The following is a 19,031-nucleotide window of genomic DNA, read 5'->3' as shown; positions in this document are numbered from 1 at the left end:
AAAGAACAAATCCTTTGCAAAAGCCTGAAATGAAAGGTATTCTTCAGGATTTGACTTTGAGAAACCATGTTTGAACACTGTTTTCTTAAAAGTGATAAAGACTTGTTTTTTTTAAACAGCCAAGGACATGATATGATTAAAGTAAAAGAAGCTATTTTGATAAAACTGACTTTCTTTATATTCTGATCATTCGTGAGAAAAACTCTCAATACAATTTTTATTGAAGTAGACTAATGACTTAAGAAACTTTAAGAAGAAAATTTAACTTTGCATTTTAAAACTTGATAGACCCATTAAATCTTACTTTATCCACAAAAATTCCTTTCCCACACACCTTCTGCACTTTCTGTATTTATTCAGGTTTTGTCCTAAATTTTACTCTTTCTTAATAAGTAGTCATTTTATCTTAGGACCTAATTATTTTTTGTTTCCTTAATAAAAAAAACACATTCTATACACCCTATGTACATAACTTACCAAAATGATTTTGGAAACTGTCTCCAAGCAAACTTCTTACAACATACAATTACCATCAACACTAAATAATAAATAAATAAATAAATAAAATAATGATTCAATTTGGTTGTATGCAAATATAACTTTTATTTATTCCAAATACCTAGTACCATGCAATAATAGAAAGTTTTTTAGAGGCAAGTTGGCAGGGGGAGGCTGGCTGCCAATAAGTTTTCCTGTTATGATGTTACTTTTTATTATTATCAATTCAGTTTCTGTTTAATAATGACTTCTTTGAATGAGCTATTTAAACACTTCAATTCAAACAATGCTTTCATAAACTTCTTATAATTACTTATAACCATTATAATTACTTTATCTTAAGACAAATTTTACCTTCACAGAACACATTCTCTCACTGAATGCTACCACAATACTTTTTACAACTTGACATATGCATGTAAGTTTTGTCTTGCATATTTCCATTTTGATTTTATGAAAACTAGCCATTTTATTTGAGGACAAAACACACTTTTTTAAACTAACTTATTATATTTCAGTTAGCATTCCCACAAACTTTTTACCTGTTTAAATATTCATATAAGTTTTACATTCTTCATTTTATCCTGTGAAGAAAAATAAACTATTTCAATTTAGGCAAGAACTATTTTTTGTGAAGAAATTTGTAGTAATTTCAGTAATCAAGATTTAAAATTTTTTACCATTGTAGAGATCTTATTGGTGTTTATACTTATGCATTAATATAAGCACTTATTTACTTTTAGGCCATTTGAATAGCTTTTTTTAAGATTTATTGATTTATTTCTCTCCACCCCCCACCCCCATTGTCTGCTCTCTGTGTCCATTCACTGTGTGTTCTTCTGCATCTGTCTGCATTCTTGTCAGCGAGTGGCACGGGAATCAGTGTCTCTTTTTGTTGCATCATCTTGCTGCGTCAGCTCTCCATGTGTGCAGCACCGCTCCTGGGCAGGCTGCGCTTTTTCACCCTGGACAGTTCTCCTTATGGGGGCACACTCTTTGTGCGTGGGGCTCCCTTACGTGGGGGACACCCTTGTGTACATCAGCACTGCACATGGGCCAGCTCACCCCACCGGTCAAAAGGCCCTGGGTTTTAACCCTGAGCCTCCTATAGGGTAGGCAGATGTTCTATCAGTTGAGCCAAATCCGTTTCACTTGAATAAAGCTCCTTTAGGAAATTTTATTAATTTATATTACCATCCGGAGGTATTAAAATATATACTGATATCGAACAAACACAAAAATAATTATAGCACACTAACAGAAACATAAAGTTTACAGTTTGCCTCAATTCTAGGTCTAGAGTTCCCATAATTCAAAATCTAAGGTTCCCTTGTCAGTAAGTACAGACAAAAAATCTGTACTGTTCGAAGCAATGTAATAATTTGTTCTTCTTTCACTTTACATTTAGCTACTTTCAATAGTGGTTGTAAAGTGTGGAGATAGATCTCCTGTTTCTCTGATAAGGTATTTCCCATGTTATACTAGCATCCGTGGTCAGCTTACCTCTCTCAGGGCCACTGATGGCCTGTCTGTGCAGGATGTGTAGTCTGGACCAATTTCACTCTGCAGACATGTTTCTATGACTGAACCCAGTGAGCAGCTTACCTCAAGGGCTGCTGGGATCACTGGCAGCGATGCATGGCTGGACTGTACTTACCCTGGGCTGTTCCCAGGGGCCCTCCTGAAAAATTACCCTCTGCTAGCGGGAAAATCAGCTGACCCATGTTTGGGCACCAATTGCCGCGGGAATGAAAGACTTGCACACCAAAATTCATATCCAGGGAGGGCTCTGATTGGTTTATTTCTCTTGCTTATATATCATGTATCTTTGGGTTTGGCCAAGGGCTGTTGTTAAAGTTAAATTTCTCAAGGATGTTTAGTCTTCGAATAAGAAACCTTGTCTCTAGATTCACATGCTATCTAACAGCAGAAAGGGCAAGAGGAAGCTGTTTTCAAACTCCAAGCGAAAATAGATACCTTGTGCAGAGATAAGCAAGGACAGAGCTATTTCTGCTCTGAAGCAAGAACAGATGAGCTTCAATAAATCATTTAACCATGTCCTTGCAGAGGTGGTGAAACTAATCCCCATGGGGGGTATAAATAAAAATGCACATTATGAAAGGTACAAGAATTATTCAACTTTGGAGATGGATATAAAATGAAACTTTGTAAACACACAATATTATAACTTGGAAAGCAAAACATTCTAGGCAATTTATCTCTATAGATAGATCTGAAATACTTAAACCAAAAGCAATTAAGTTTATACAATAAAAATGAAATACTTTTAATCAATGCTAAGTGTATGTGTCAATCAATATTGGACCAACCCTATCAAATGAAAAAAAGATTTTTTTTTTAGGCCAGGAAAAAGAATTTATTTGGGAAATGGGGGAAAGAACAGAGCTTAGAGCTTGCTTTGGACATGTCCCAGCTGTTACTGGTTACCCCACCTATGCAAAGGGGATGGGCACCAGTGTTATTGGTTACTCCACCTATACTAGGGTCCAATGGTGAGGCCTGCTAAATCAAATTTTGATGTCTTTGTAGAAATGGCATATTCGTAATGCATGTCTCAGAACTGATATTTATATGTCCTACTTAGTTGTCAACAATATTAAGCAGTCTAATTTATTCCACAACAAAAAACTTAAGCTGCTTTTAATAAGTTTTATAAGTCAACAGAACAGTTTTTCGTTGAAATCTTATTTTCATTGAAATTGGCTTTCTAACATAACGAATATATTAAAAGGAAGTACATATAAAAGAGATTTGGCATTCTTTCCCCCCAACACACACACCCAGGGAAGATAATTTACCCTTCTGTGCCTGTGTTTTTAACCTATTGTGACTCATACAGATACAATGAGACCCAAACCTAAAATTAAATATTTTTTATTGCTAAAAGCCACAATCTTTATTGCTAAAAGTCACTTGACAGTATTATGGAGAAAAATTTCATGACCCATATGACTTTAGAATTGCTGGTACTTACATAACTGTTTGGGTATTATTTGGAGTATGACAACAGAAAGGCGATTTTGCAGTTAAGAAACAAGGAAACGGTTAACAAGATGCAGTATTTTAAAGAAGAATTTCCAAATCACTATAATGTGGTTTAACAGTAGCTAATGCTATTGTAACAAGACATGTAACATAGTTTCAACTTCTTTCTTCAATGAGCTCAGAATGAAAGGGATCGAAGAGACTTCTGAACAACTGCCATCTCTAGAGTAACAGGGATTGAAGATACAGTTGAAGAAGTGCCATCTCTTGCTTTTGCTGTTACATGAAAGGAGATATTAAACATTTGCTTAATATTTAGATGTGTTATGCATATTTTTCCAACTAAAATATTTCAATGCTTACATTAATCTGTAGTTTTCAACGTTAAATAAATGTACTTACGGTTTCCATCCATATTGTCTTTTGTAACAGAGCCATTTCTTCTTTACGTTCTCTGTATGCCTCAGCACAAAGATTTTCATGACTCCTCTCCATGTCCTCGATACTCTAAAACAAAAAAAGTCTAGTTCAGTTACCTACAACCTCTTTTCCTCTCAAATTCCAAAGGTGTATGATTAAATTTCCAAAGCACGAACTTTAAAAATAGTCAAACGAAGTTCATTACTTATTCCAAATTAAAAAATATTCTAAATAATACTTGAAGACTAAAATGCCCACTAAAGAAATAAATGTCACATTTGGGTCAAAGATTACAGGCAGCCCAACTGTTGTACAGGGTGTGAAAAACAATGGGTTCATGAACTGTTAAGGTCAAGGGGGTAGGGGTGGGGGACTGGATGCTCAAAATCAGTAACTGCCATAATTTTGAAAACCTCTAATTAGCTTTCTAAACACAAGGCAACAACCTGCTTATTATGACTAACAGTCAATCTAATAGGATTTCATTAGAGGGAATAAAATGATCTGTGATATGAACTCTTCAAGTAATGAGAAATGGTAAGTTTTAAATCTTTACTATTCATTCAAAAACACTGGTGCCCTAGGGCCTACTATAAAAAAACAACACTGTGTTAAGTGCTGTGGTTGAATTAAAAAGAAAACCTGATCTCACCCTTATGCCAGTGAGACAAGGGCACTTACAATCAAAAATAACAGGAAAGTTTTTGATAGGTATGTAAATGGATCTGTGGCTATGTGACGAAAGATGGAAAAGAATTCTGATTTAGTTGGCAAAAGAACTAAAATAGGTAAAGGAAATGGGATTAAAATGGCCACAGTAGCTGCTGAGGGTAGGGAGAGGGAAGAAGAGATATGAGTTGGGGGCATTTTAAGAACTTGGAGTTGTCCTGGGTGGTACTGCAGGGACTGATGCTGGACACTGTATGTCCTGCCATGGCCCACTGGGTGGACGGGGGAGAGTGTAAACTACAATGTAAACCATTATCCATGTGGTGCAACAGTGCTCCAAAATGTATCCACCAAATGCAGTGAATGTCCCATGATGATGAAAGAGGTTGTTGATGTGGGAGGAGTGGGGTGAGGGGGGTAGAGGGTATATGGGGACCTCATTTTTTTGAAGGTAACATTTAAAAAAAATAAAGTGAGAAAAAATGGTATGCTAGGAGAAGAGCATAAGCAAAGTCAGGGAAGTATTGGTAAGTTAGTTCGGAGAAAGCACTTAAACTGGAAGGGTGGGAGTAAAGTAAGAATGTAGTACATGAAGCTTTAAAAGGGGGCCATATTATTATGGGAGGAACCTTGAAAACCAAAGGATTTACAATGGGAAGGCTCCTGAGGGTTTTTTCAGAAGGGAGAGATATTGTTTAGAAAGGTGATAGGGCAGACCTATGACAGATGGATTGGAGAGTAGAGAAATCAGTTAAGGGTTTTAATAGTATATAATCAAGGAATGATGAGGTACTGAACTAGGGCAGCAGCAGTGGGAATTAAAAGAAAGAAAGAAAATGAAGAACCACTGCAAAGGTATAACAAATTGCCTAGCCTGGTGGTAACTGGATGTAACAGACAGGGAGAATGGAGGAGTCAAAAGATAATACCCAAATTTCTACCTTACATGGTCACATTCAGTGACAACATGTAGAAGGTAACTTTTCTAGTACTTTGTCAAAACATCATACCAATTAATAATTGGTTCTCAGAGAGCAATGGGGAGAGCCAACAAGTTCTCTACTAGGAAACAACCTGTGTGTGTGTGTGTGAGAGAGAGAAAGAGAGACAGAAACAGAAAGAGACAGAGAGATATATATTATTTTAAAGCCCTTCAAATGATATTTATTTTAAAACTACTTTGCTAGTTTATTTAACCATCCTAATTAGCTTAGGAGAGTGACAATTTTCACATGTAGTTGAACAAGATTATCTAAAAGCAGTCCCTGACAACAATAAGAAAAGGGGTAAATACAGGATCCTACTGACTTCTATGAATATTTACTAAAAAATAAGCATATATCTGCATGAATGTGAGGTCAATGTCACTGACCACAATGTGCTAATGTGTGAAACATGCCAGTAGGTAATTCTCAATCCACAGAATGTTAATCCTCTGCTGGCTTTTTCATTCTATTATAGCCTGGGCCATCTTTTATGATTCTAAATTGACCTCTAGAGACATTTATAGTCATGTGACATAAAACACTCATATAATACACTTGAAAAGAAAAGAGAGATTGGCTCGTTACATTCACATACTTCCTACTTAACAAACATTGGTGATACAAAGACAATCAACCATTGAGAAATGAGTTACAGACTTACTGTTTTCAACTATGTATTTACCACTATTCTCCTGAAAAACTGAAAGGTGAACAGAAAACTATGATTAAACTGACAATGAAGTATTGGTTTTGTGCATGATATGTATGTTTATTTGCAGGTAAAGATCGCAATTCATCATTTCCTCTTTCGAGTAACTCCCACAAAACCATCAACGGATTCCAAATACAAAAATAAAGTTAGCATTTATGTTAAATCAGGCACAATGAATACAAAAAAGAAAATGGTAACGAATTGAAAATGTATAACCAAGATGGTTTTCCCCCATAAATTCAGAAAGAGAAAAAGGAAATTCTACTTCCATGTATACATCTATGTTTTACGAGAAATGTCCGTGTTATCAAATGCAACAGACCTTCATGAACTGCTCATGCAACTTCTCAAACGCTTTCAGTCTCTGGCTCTGAATAATTCTAGATTGCTGAAAAATCTTTTGTTGCTGTCGAATCACATCCTACAAATACAAAACAAAGCTGTGTTAAGAAATTGGGGGTAAAATTTAAAATTTAGCAAAAGTTAAGCTTAAAAAGAATAGTTTGAAAACCAAAGTTTTTAATGTTTTCTGTTGGAAAAACTATGGTGACTAAGTTTAAATATTTTTTGTTCACCGCAAATATATAAAAGCAATATAATGTTCCTATCTAGCACTCACTGAGTAGGAAATGTTGTTTCTTAAGAATATGAAAAACTTATGTCAATTCTTGGTGATTGCAATAGCCACGTATAATCCTATGAAAATTCTGCATTCACTGCAAACAGGCAACAAAAACAATATAATAGCCTTATTGGACGGTATTTTAGTAGTAAATACTCTTTCAATTTTGGAAACGTCTTAATTCTTGGTGATTTCAATACCCACACAGATTATCCTTCCAATAATGCTGGCCCTTCAGTTTCCTGACCCACTCTCTCCAGAAATGATTTGGTCCTCCCAGCTACTTTAGCCACTCAGTTACAGCCATTCTCCAGATTCTGTCATTACCAATAACTGTAACATGTATGTAGTATTTACAAAGCAAAGACTTACATCATAGCAACTTGTCTGAACCATTTCCAATACACTTATTGCAGATGAACTAATTTAATCGTCAAAATAAGCTGATGATACAGGTACTCTTATTATCTCCTTTTACTGATGAGGACACCAAGGCATAGTAATAATTCAACTGTGGTTTCATAGCTAGCAACGGAGCATACCAGAATTGGATGGCAAACAGCAAGGTGCCAGAGTCTAGGCTATTAACCATTATATTTTTCCATACATCCCACTATTCTACCACTATGCCCTACCTTTCTAAGCTCACTCACTTTAGTGCTACAGCTCAATAAAGGATCAAGACCTAAAACCCATGGATCCTAGAACTTTTCACCTCCCCCTTTGTGTACCCCCATGCCCTCACTTTCCTTCTTCTCAACTTAAGTCCCAGGTCAAAAATTATAACGACCCTCCTTGCACATATACCTTGCCCCCTTTCCACTTTCTCACACTTGCCTGGCTAAACCCCAGCCCTGGAAAATCCAACTCTCCAGCTAGACTGCCACAGCCATTCCAACTAGTCTCACTGTATATTCATGACTGCTAGTATCACTAACCTAAACTGGACCCTTAATGCTACTTGGCAACTATCTTTCCCTTGTTCATTCACTGGCCCACCCTGAGGAATCTATTTAATACCTTCTCCAATGTCCTCTAGAAGAAGCACCTCCTCCACCCAGCTTTACTCTTTCCTGATGATTTAACTATTTCATGTCCGCATGTGCTCATACACTCTGCCTTCTCTCCTATATTTATGGGTGAACTACCCTTCCTTGCTAAGGCCAAATTCTTCACCTGACCACTAGGGTCCATCTGTTCTCAAGAACTTTGCTCAGCAATTACCCCGCCTCTTTCCAACTGGTAGTAAGTGTAAGACTGCAGGAACTTGTCTTGATTGCCATACTGAGTGGGCCTAAGGATGCAGACACTGCATGACCAACCTTTCTCTACCCCCCATCCATCTAATCCTGAAGCTGATGTGTCCCCCTGGGCTTCATTAAACAAACGAGTAAGAATCCCTGTTTTGTCACTTTGCAAATTCATGTTACTGGGACTACATGAAGCTGAACCAGTACCAGGTTTTTAAGAGAATGGTGTATGCCTATACTTCTCTGGTTTATGGACATCAGGGCAAAAACACATAGCCAACAACGGGAAGTGGAACCTGGCTCACTTCCATGGGTCTACTACAAGGCCAGGCTCTCTATTCTTACTTGAGGCTTGGTTACAATAGAGTGCTTATAAAGCTAAGCCTGATACCAACCTTTAGTTTTTTTTCTTGCTCCCCAGCTTTCTGCACATCTATATGCCACTGATGAAACAAAGTCGAAAACTGCTGAGAATATTCATAATTAAGATTCTCCCTGCAAAACATTAATAGTGAACATGGTCATATTTCATAATGATATGAAAAAGTAAACACATTTAAAACAAAGTTGATCTGACATAGTTTATACTTTAAAAGAAGGAAATAATACTAGCTTAAATCTTCTTAGGGAAAATAGAGAAGTCAAATGGACAATTTATTCTGATTCCAAGACTATTCTTCTTAAGAGGCTAATAGAGGAGCTATCTCTCATACTATTAACTTTAGCTCTCAAAAACTAAAGGGGTTTTATTATAGGTAAAACTGTTTCAGAAACACTCATTTTATGTACGAGAAGATGCTGTTTTCATTTTCTCTTACTCAACTGCATACAGGTTCTGATATGCTAAACAGATTCAGTGGGGATAATGTATCTATTTATCATATAAGATTTCCAAACAGGAATATTTCACTTAACTTTTTCCCTACTTTGGGACAACACAGAATTTGAACAAAAGAAAAGTTATCCCAATTCGGCTGAAATATAAAAACTACTTTTATACAATGATTTCAAATTGCTTTTATAGTAAGAAAACTCACTTGTTATCAAAAGGGGCGGGGGAGGTTACTTTATCTACTGACCACTCTAAAGAACGGGTGGGTAGTGGAATTATTTGCATGTAGAAAAAAATCAAGACAAACATTTTCCACTAAAGATGCCAAAAAAAGAAGACAGCTATTTTTCCTTGCACTCAAGGATACTAAGAAATGATACAAATGTGGTGGCTCTAAAAAACCAACAATCTTACCTTTGCTGATGTTGTGTTCTCCAAGCATGCTCAATTTTCTGGTTACTGGTATTGAGCAAAGCATTGCTCTTCATTTCAAATCTTTTTCTCTTTGCAAGAAGAGACTGTGTAATGTCATCTATATCGATAACAAACATCCATTAAAATGTAATGTTGACGCCCAAGAGCAGGAGAAGCAGAAGGATCTATTTTGTGTGTGAGTGGAGGGAGAGTGGAATTAAGAAAGCAGGAGTATTTGTGCAGACAGGGGTAGAGAAAGCTAAGACGGACCCAGTATGAGATGCATGCTTAGAAAGATCCAAAAAGACCCTAAATGTTTATCTCAGGCTGACCTATAGGCTCGAGATAAGCTGGGCTAAGCTCGGAATGGGAGAGCCTCAACATGGAGTCAACTTACACTACAGCCTTTAATAATTAAAGAAAACAACAACAATAATAATAAAAGAACCAAGCAAGCAAACAAGCAAACAAACCCAGCAATTACTGGGGATAGGAGAGAATCTAATGTCCAGAGATAATGTATCAGAATATTCAAATGTCCAGAATTCAATTTTTTAAAAATCACAAGGCATAGAAAGAAATAGGAAGAGATGTCCCATTTAAGGAAAAAAAATGAAGCAACAGAAACTAACTCTGAGGGAGGCCATGCATTGGAATGACAAATCAAAGATGTTAAGTCAGCTCTCCTAAGTAAGTTTGACAATCTAAAGGAAAACGTGGACAAAGAACTAGAGAACATCAGGAAAATGACGTGTTAATAAAAGTAGAAATTCAAAAGAGAGAAGCTTTTAGAAGGTACAAAATAGACACTCTGGTGCTGAGGATCAAAATAACTAAATGAAACACTTACTATAGGAGTTCAAGAGCAGATGTGACCAGACCGAGGAAAGAATTCACAACCCTGACAAAAGGACAATGGAAATTATCCAGTCTGAGGAGCAGAAAGTAAAAATAATGGGGGAGCAAAAGCGAACAAAGCCTAAGGGACCTGTGGAACACCATGAAGTATACCAACACATGGATTACAGTTACAGGAGTCGCAGAAAGGAAAGAGAAAGAGACAGAGGCAGAAAGAATATCTGAAGATATAAAATGGTCAGAAACTTTCAAATTTGACAAAAGACATCAACAGACACAGCCCAAGAAACTCAACAAACTCCACATAGTATAAACTCAAAGAGTATCATATGGAGACACATTACAGTCAAACTGCCAAGGCCAAAGACAAAGAGAGATATCCTAAATAAGCAAAAGGAAGTGATTTGTCATGTACAAGGGAACCTCAATAAGATTAAGTGCCGATCTTTCCTCAGGAATCACAAAGGCCAGAAACCAGTGGGATGACATACAGAAAGTAGTGAAAGAGAAAAACCAAACCAAACCAAAACCAAACACAATCAGCCAAGATTTCTATACTTTATCGGGCAAAACTGTCCTTTAGACAACAAAGAGAAATCAAGACATTCCCAGACAAACTAAGCTGAAGAAGTCTGTTACTGCTACACCTACCCTACAAGGAATGAGAAATGGAGGCCCTTCAGGAAGAAAGAAAAGTATACTAGGCAGTAACTTGAAGCCATGTGAAAAGAAAAACATCCATGAAAAGATAACTGTATGGATCAATATAAAATGCCAGTATGCTTGTATTCTTGACTTGTCACTCTATTTTTCTTCCATGACCAAAAAATACATACATATGTATGAAATAATAATGGACAAGCACGCAAAATAAAAAGATGTAATTTGTGACAAGAACAACATAAAGGTGGGAAGGAAGGGTTTCAAAGCAGGAATTGTGTATGCTGCTAAAGTTGGATTGATATCAATTCAAACAAGACTGTTACAGACTTTCGATGTTAAATGTAAACCTCAAAGTAACCATGAGGAAAATGTCTAAGATTATACAGAGAAGGAAATGACAATGGAATCAAAACGTTTCACTACAAAAGGTAAATGAAACACAAAAGAAGGCAGCAAAGGAGTAAATGACGCTCAAAAAAAGTTTAAGAATTGCTAAAAGCAGATGACAAATGGCATCTGCCTCATCAACAACTACTTTGAATGTAAATGAATTAAACTCTCCAATCAAAGGGCAGAGACTGGCAGAATGGGTTTAAAAAGCATGATCCAAGTACATGCTGTTTATAAAAGACTCACATTTGACCCAAAGGCACACATCAGTTGAAAGTGAGAGGAGAGAGAGAGAAAAATAAATCCAAACAAAACCATTCCATGCAAGCACTTAAGCAAAGAGAGCTAGGGTAGCTACAGTAATATCAGACAAAAAGAGGCTTTATGTAAAGAACGGTTACAAGAGAGAAAAAAGGACATGACATTTTATATCAGTAAAGGGCCAATCAATCAAGAAAATACACGAAGTATAATTATATGTGCACCTAACACCAGAGCCCCCAAATACATGATGCAAACACTGACAGAACTGAAGGGATTAAAAAATGGAGAGTTCTACAAAAATAGTTGGAGACGTCAATATACCACTTTCAATACTGGAGAGAACATCTATATGGATGATCGAAAGGAAACAGGATGTGAACAACACGATAAACCAACCAGACCTAATATAGAGAGAAAACATCACCCAGCAACAGCAGAATACATATTCTTCTCAGGGGCAGATGGATCAATCTCCAGGCTAGGCCGTACGTTATGCCATGCAGCAAGTCTCGATAAACTGAACTCGTAAGATACAACTTTTCTGAACACAAAGGACCAAAGCAAGAAATCCCTCACAGAAGGAACAAAAGAAAAGTCACATATATTTGGAAACTAAAAACCATACTCTTAAACAACCAATGGATGACAGAAGAAATCAGAAAATTCTAAGAGACAAATGAACATGAAAACACAACATACCAAAACTTATGGGTGCAGCAAAAGTAGTGCTCAAAGGGACATTTATAGTTGTAAACACCCACATTAGAATAGAAGAACAACCTCAACTCAATCATCCCACTTCACATCTTCAGAACTAAAGCAGAGAATATCTAATATTAGCAGAAGAAAGGAAATAATAAAGATTAGAGCGAAGATAAATAAAATAGAGAACAGAGAAACAGCTGAGAGAATCAATGAAACCAAAAGTTGGTTCTTTGTAAAGATTAATGTAAGTGACAAACTTTCAGCCAGACTGACAAAGGACGAAAAAGAGAGCGAGTGAGCGAGCAATGGAGTGTGAGAGAGGAAATGCAAATGACTATCAGAAATTAAAACTGATCTTACAGAAATGAAAAGGATTATAAGAAAACACTATGAACAATTGCATGCCAACAAATAAGATAATTTCGGTGAAATGGACAAATTCCTAAACTGACTCAGAAGAAACAGAGGATCTTAGCAGACCTATAACAAGGACAGATACTGAATCAGTAATCAAAAAATCTCCCAACAAAGAAAAGTTGAGGAACAGACTGCTTCTCTTGTGAATTCTTCCAACAATTCCAAGGAGAATTAATACTGGCTGTTCTCAAACTCTCCTAAAAAATCAAAGAGGGGGCAATATTAACTCATTCTATGAGACCAGTGTTACTCAGATACCAAAGTCAGATAAGGGCATCACAAGAAAAGAAAACTACAGAGCAATTTCTCTTATGAACATAGATGCAAAAATCCTTGAATAAACACTAACAAAACAAATCTCACAGCATATTAAATGGATTTGATTTACCATGACCATGTGGGATTTGCACCAGAGCTTTTTTATAATGCATTTGTATCCCTCATTGCAGAATTTCATAAATTTTTCATTCCCCAAATAATGCATTGCTACGAATATGAGTGTATGTCATGGATCTTCCATCAGTACTTATTTTCCAATAGTTGTGCTCTTAAACAAACATTCTATACTTCCAGCATCCTCCAAAGTACTCCATTTACAAGAGAGTTCACAAAAGCAGTCCTTTTCATCACCAAATAGAGCAAAGCTTTCCAAAATACTTGCCTGTATGACTGATCCATATAGAGAACACAAAAACTGACTTTTTTTTTCAAGAGTACTGTCTCATAACACGGTTAGTGCAACTGGTATTTGGCGTGGCATTTTAAAACTGATGCATTTTTGGACGTGATTATGTCTCTCACTAGCCAGCAAAGCTGTCTTTAGTTGTCTACCACATAGTTTATTAATGGAAAACATAACAATCAAGAGTTATCGTGGAGGTTCAAATTTATACTACCCTCCCCCAACAAAAAGAACATAATTTTTCTAAAATTAGAAAATAATGAAATTGAGAAAATACAAAATTGATAAAAAAAACAACAAATGTATATCACTTACTCTGTGAAGACAAAGAGGGCAGAACATTTTCCCATCCATTTTTCTAATATCCCACAGTCCATTAAATTCACACGTGCATATAATAAAAGCATGGTTCTTACCTGCCCTTCTCACGCTTCACATCAACAATTTAAAAACGTAAGTAAGGAAATCTATGAAGCTGCATCACATTAAATACTTAGGTAAAATCCTATACACGAGAACAAGGCATTGGATTACATTCGTGAAGTCCATGGACTGACATTTCCCATCGTACAGGTCATATGGTTTAAAACAATTTTCCTGAAATACAAATATCTCCTAAAACATACCTCCCAATCTTTCCAACATACTTCTCACTTCATCCCTGTGAAGAAATTATGCGAAAATATTTTAATTAAGGTCACGTGAAATACTAAGCTTGTTTTGGAAGAAATAAGTCCAGCCAAGTGTTTTAAGTACAATACCCGTTACACGAATCAAAGTAGCCTTTTCTTGAAGTGCTTTACCTGACAGGCAAAAATTACTTTAAACACATTACCCCACAGCTTCCTCAGTTGTTTCTGCAGGCGGTGTTTTTTCCCCACGCTTATCAACTCCTGGGGTCTTTCCTGCATCGAGAATAAACAAGATGAAAGATTTTTAAGTTATGTAGGTTATTTTGGTGACTTTGGGTGGGGTGGACATCTTCACTGTGGAGTCTTTTAGGCTTTTCGCCAACCAAAAGTTTTCAAGTCGCCCTATAAACGGAATCCCTTCTCTGCCGGGCAGATGAGGTTAAATCAGGGTCCAGGACCACTTTGGAGAGGCAATCATGCAGGTCACTGCAAGGTCACTGTCCTAGTAAACTCTGCATTGTAAAGCAGACATTTTAGAAATCACGGGGCCTGTACAAGGCAAGAAGAGATGCTACAAAAGCTTCCGTCCCTCGGATAGGGGGCACGAGAATCGAAGGAGGAGCAAAGTACACGAAACCTTTGCCAAGAATACGGTTGTATTTGCGTAAGAAGTTGTGGGTTCAAAACGAGGGGGCTGTGGGAGACTTGCCACTGCCAGATGCGCCATATTTGCCAAGGTCTGGGGCGTACCGTACCTTGGGGGCCATCCTTCCCTGCACCCCTCGGGCCTGTGCTATCTTCTCTCCTCCTGTCAGGGGCTCCTGTCGCCGCCTCCTCCCAGGCTGGCGTCCCCGATTTCCTCACACGCTTTCTTCCACGGGACGCCATCCCCAGACGTTTCCTCGCTGTAGAAAGAGATCTCTTAAACCTCCAGAGTCCCGTACGCTTGAAATAAATCGGAGCTTTCCCTCGAGGACGTCGAGGGCGGATTCTCTCCGTTAAAGGCCAGCTCCGCGCCGTGCTCCCCGCGGCCCCGCCCGCCCGGGGTCGCCGCTGGGCCGGGCCGCTGCACCTCGGGCCGCGGGGACCCACGGCTTGGGCAGGGCCGCCGCCAGCAGGCCGGGAGCAGCGACGGCGCGAGCGGCGGGCGCCAGAGCGCACCCCCTGCACCCAGGAGGGCGGACGCGGCGGGAGCCGGGGCCCACAGGCCGAGGCGGCGCCCCGGAGCCCGGCCCGGCTGACCGGGGCTGGCCGGAGGGGGCCGCGCTCAGGCCCGCTCAGGCCCTCGCGGGAGCCGTCCAGCGCGCGGGCTGCCCCCTCGCCCCCGCCGCCCAGGCCCGGCCCGGCCCTCGGAGAGCCCCGCCTTCCCCTCAGAGGCCCCCGGCTGGGCGGAAGACTCGCCCCGCCGCCCCCGCGCCGCGCAGCCGCTTTCCCTCCTCACACCTGAAGAGGTGAACGCGAGGGCCGCCCCGCCGCCCCCCGCCGCCCCCCGCCGCGCGTCCCTCCTCACCTGAGGCCGCGGCTTCCTTCAGGCGCGACGCTCCCCTGAGGCGCGGCGCTCCACTCGGCGGGCCCCAAACAGCCAGCCACGCTGAGGCGGGCGCGGCGCTGATTGGTGGATGCAGCGCGCAGGCGCGAGGCGGGGCCCGGGAGCCCCGCCCCCTGGCGGTGACGGCGAGCGGTGACGGCGAGCGGTGACGGCGAGCGGTGACGGCGAGCGGTGACGGCGAGCGGTGACGGCGAGCGGTGACGGCGAGCGGTGACGGCGAGCGGTGACGGCGAGCGGTGACGGCGAGCGGTGACGGCGAGCGGTGACGGCGAGCGGTGACGGCGAGCGGGGCCCCCACCTCCCCGGCCGCCGGTGGGCTCGGGCCCGTGGCTGTGCGCGTTCTCGTGCCCAGTAGTTTTCCGTCTTACCGCCCCGGAACCTTAGCAAGGAGGGCAGGCTCCCGAAGAGCCCCCCGCGCCACGTGGGGAGCCCAGCTTCCCCGACGCCCCGTGGAAGTCCAGCCAGGCCCCCTCCCCGCCCGGCAGCGCCTGGCGCTGTGCGGGGTTTCGCGTGGAGGTCACGCCCTTCTCCCGCTTTCTCAGCTTGGCGGGAAAACCAAGGAGGGCCGTGTCCCTCAGCAGTGGCTCCCAGCTTCCTTGGTGTCGGCCTCTTCCCCGCGCACTCCGCCGCTCCCTGGTGGCTGCGGGGCTCGGGCTGGCTTGTGCTGGGCCGCCGGCTTCCTGTCCACTGCCGCCTGCCGGTCCTGGGGCTGCGCCTCGGCTGGGTCCTCCTGGCTCACGGCCGCGGGCGCCCGGGAACTGGGGGGGGGGGGGGGGGGGGGCTGCTTAATCAGCCACGCTGCCCTGGACAGTCTCACCTCCGGCACGAGCGCTGGCGCTCCGCACAGGCTGTGGGCCTGGACTTGCCAGGGCACAGGCTCACGGATGCCAACTCCTTCTCTGGTGCTCCTCCCAGCAGCAGATTGAGTTCCCGTGGCGACAGAGACGCACCAGCACCTCATGGAGCGGATTTCTTAGTTTTGCCCGTCTCCTGGCAGTACAGTGGTACTTGTGTGGGACCTTCTTCCACATTTCTGCCAGCACGAATAAGACTGGCATCTTTTGAGGCTGACCCGCCATTTGAATTCTTTGCTTTTCCTTAAAAGAGCTCTTTCTCCTCTTGGCCCTTTTTCAATGGGGCAGTGGATCTTCCTCCTGGGTTGACAGGAGGAATTGCTCTATTCCAGACATTGAGCCTCACGGCCGTGCTTTTCCTGAGTTGCTTAGAACAAATGCTGCTTCACCCTGAGGCCATAACCACTTTCTTCTCTACATCCTCACGAATGTTTTAGCTCTCATTCTTAAGTGTTTCTTCCGTGAGGTTTGTTTTTTGTGCCTGCTGTCAGGCACGGATTGTGGTGGTTGCCAGCTGTATGGGCCCCAGACAACCGAATCCTTTCCTGTGGGGGGGAATCCACTGTAGGTAGGACCTTTTGGGGGGTTCCTTCAGTTAAGAAGGTGTGTCCCAGCTCAGGCAGGATGGGCCTTAATCTTGTTCCTGGAGTCCTGTAGCAACAGAGTGAAATGGAGGCAGTTGTGGGGGGGTGGAGTGGGGGAAGGTACCTAGCGAGCAGCCAGAAGTTGAAACCCACAGAACCAGGAGGAGAAGTCAGAGGCCAGCAGAGGCCGCCAAGTGCCTTGCCATGTGACGGAAGAGCCGAGGATCACCAGCAGCCAGCACCAGAATGACTGTATTTGGGAAGGAAGCAGTCATCCCCTTGATGACATCTCGATTTGGAATTTCATTTCTCCTTGGAACCATAAGCTAATATTTATAAATACCTATTGCTTATGCCAGCCCGTGTGTGATGGTGTGAAGCTGTGTGGACCCCGGAAAAGGATGTTCTTAAAGTTAATCCCTTCCTGGGCGTGCAGGCCCAGTGTAAGTAGGATCTTTTTGGTGAATAGGCTCTTCACTTAGGATGTGGCCCACCTCATTCAGGAGGGTTCTTAGTCTTCTTACGGGAGTTCTTTAGAAGAGTATGGAATTCAGGCGGCGGACTTGGCCCAGTGGTTAGGGCGTCCGTCTACCACATGGGAGGTCCGCACTTCAGACCCTGGGCTTCCTTGACCCATGTGGAGCTGGCCCATGCGTAGTGCTGATGCGCGCAAGGCGTGCTGTACCATGCGGGGGTGTGTCCCGCGTAGGGGAGCCCCATGCACAAGGAGTATGCCCCATAAGGAGAGCCACGCAGTGTGAAAGAAAGTGCATCCTTCCCAGGAATGGTGCCGCACACACGGAGTGCTGACACAACAAGATGATACAACAAAAAGAAACACAGATTCCCGTGCTGCTGACAACAACAGAAGCAGACAAAGAAGATGCAGCAAATAGACACAGAGAACAGACAATCGGGGTGGGGGGGGAAGGGGAGAGAAATAAATAAATAAATAAATATTTACAAAACAGAAGAGTATGAAATTCAGACAAGGAGAGAGAAAGTCACAGAAGCAAAGAGCCAAAGGCAACAAGACCCAGAAGAGAAATGAGTGAGCAGCAGATCCCACCATGTGCCTTGCCATGTGACAGAGGAGTCCACGGTCACCAGCAGCCAGGCTTCAGGGAGAAGCCATCGCCCCACGATGCCTTGATGGGGACATTTTTCTCCGCCTTGAAACTGTACACTTGTAACCTAGTAAATTCCTGTCGTTAGCAGTCAACCTCTTTTACAGTGTCTGACTGAGCAGCTTTAGCAAACTTGAACAGATTGTGGTACCAGGAAAGTGGAGTTGCTGCTGGTGGAAATAACAACAACAACAAAAAGTTATGAAAGGCCTTTTGATTCAGTAAAGAACTACCAGGCGTTCAGTAGGAAAGGCCTAGATTGCTCTGAAGAGACTGTTGGTAGACATGTGGATGCTAAAGGTGTTTCTGGTGAGGCTATGGCAGTTTGAAATTCTTCTCTGAATCCCCCAAAGGAAAAGATTGTGTTCTTGAACTGAATCCATTCCTGTGGGTGTGGGGCCCTTTTGACTGGGTTGCCTCAGTGAAGTGGGAATCAAGTTGGGTCCCCGCCTTTTCCTGGAGCTGTACTTAAATGGAGACACGGAAGCCGGCAGTTTTGACCCTGCCATGTGAGAGAGAACTCGTGGACAGCTAGCAGCCTTGTGCTTAAGTGCGAAGCCCCCAAGAGGCTGGGCCTTTGGTGCAACTCAAGGCCTAAGAGACAAGACAAGCTATATGCCTGATAGCCCACAGCTGAACCTGGGAAGACAGCAGAGCAGGTGAGATCGAGAGAGGACCTCCACAAAGACTCAAGCCCTAGGCCTGGTTGCCCACAGCTGTGCTTTGGGAGATGGCAGGTTCTGGAGGGGAAGGCAGGGACCACGGCAGGGATCGGCAGCCATCTTTGCCATGCAGTGGGACACCAGGATCGCCCGTTGCTGACTTTGGTGAGAAGGCATATCAAGTGGTGATTTGAGCTGGACATTTCACAGCTTTTAAACTGTAAGCTTTTCCCTG

The 19,031-nt window shown here is 42.0% G+C and overlaps 1 protein-coding gene across 1 annotated transcript; it reads right to left on the bottom strand.

The window, feature by feature from the left end:
- Nucleotides 1–3,377: 3,377 nt before the first annotated feature.
- Nucleotides 3,378–16,258, bottom strand: LOC101418759 (synaptonemal complex protein 3-like). Its single transcript, XM_058292157.2, has 9 exons — nucleotides 15,531–16,258; nucleotides 14,776–14,925; nucleotides 14,224–14,293; nucleotides 14,015–14,049; nucleotides 9,410–9,527; nucleotides 8,559–8,658; nucleotides 6,614–6,712; nucleotides 3,907–4,011; nucleotides 3,378–3,780 (listed from the first exon to the last, which is right to left on the bottom strand). Exons 2-9 carry the CDS (start codon nucleotides 14,906–14,908, stop codon nucleotides 3,727–3,729), a joined length of 714 nt encoding a protein of 237 aa, XP_058148140.1. The 5' UTR covers nucleotides 14,909–14,925; nucleotides 15,531–16,258; the 3' UTR covers nucleotides 3,378–3,726.
- Between the last annotated feature and the right edge of the window lie 2,773 nt (nucleotides 16,259–19,031).

Source organism: Dasypus novemcinctus, chromosome X (assembly GCF_030445035.2).
Source record: "Dasypus novemcinctus isolate mDasNov1 chromosome X, mDasNov1.1.hap2, whole genome shotgun sequence".
Lineage (NCBI taxonomy): Eukaryota > Metazoa > Chordata > Mammalia > Cingulata > Dasypodidae > Dasypus > Dasypus novemcinctus.
Note: the sequence above shows the minus strand (reverse complement) of the source record. Positions and strands in the feature narration are given on the sequence as shown.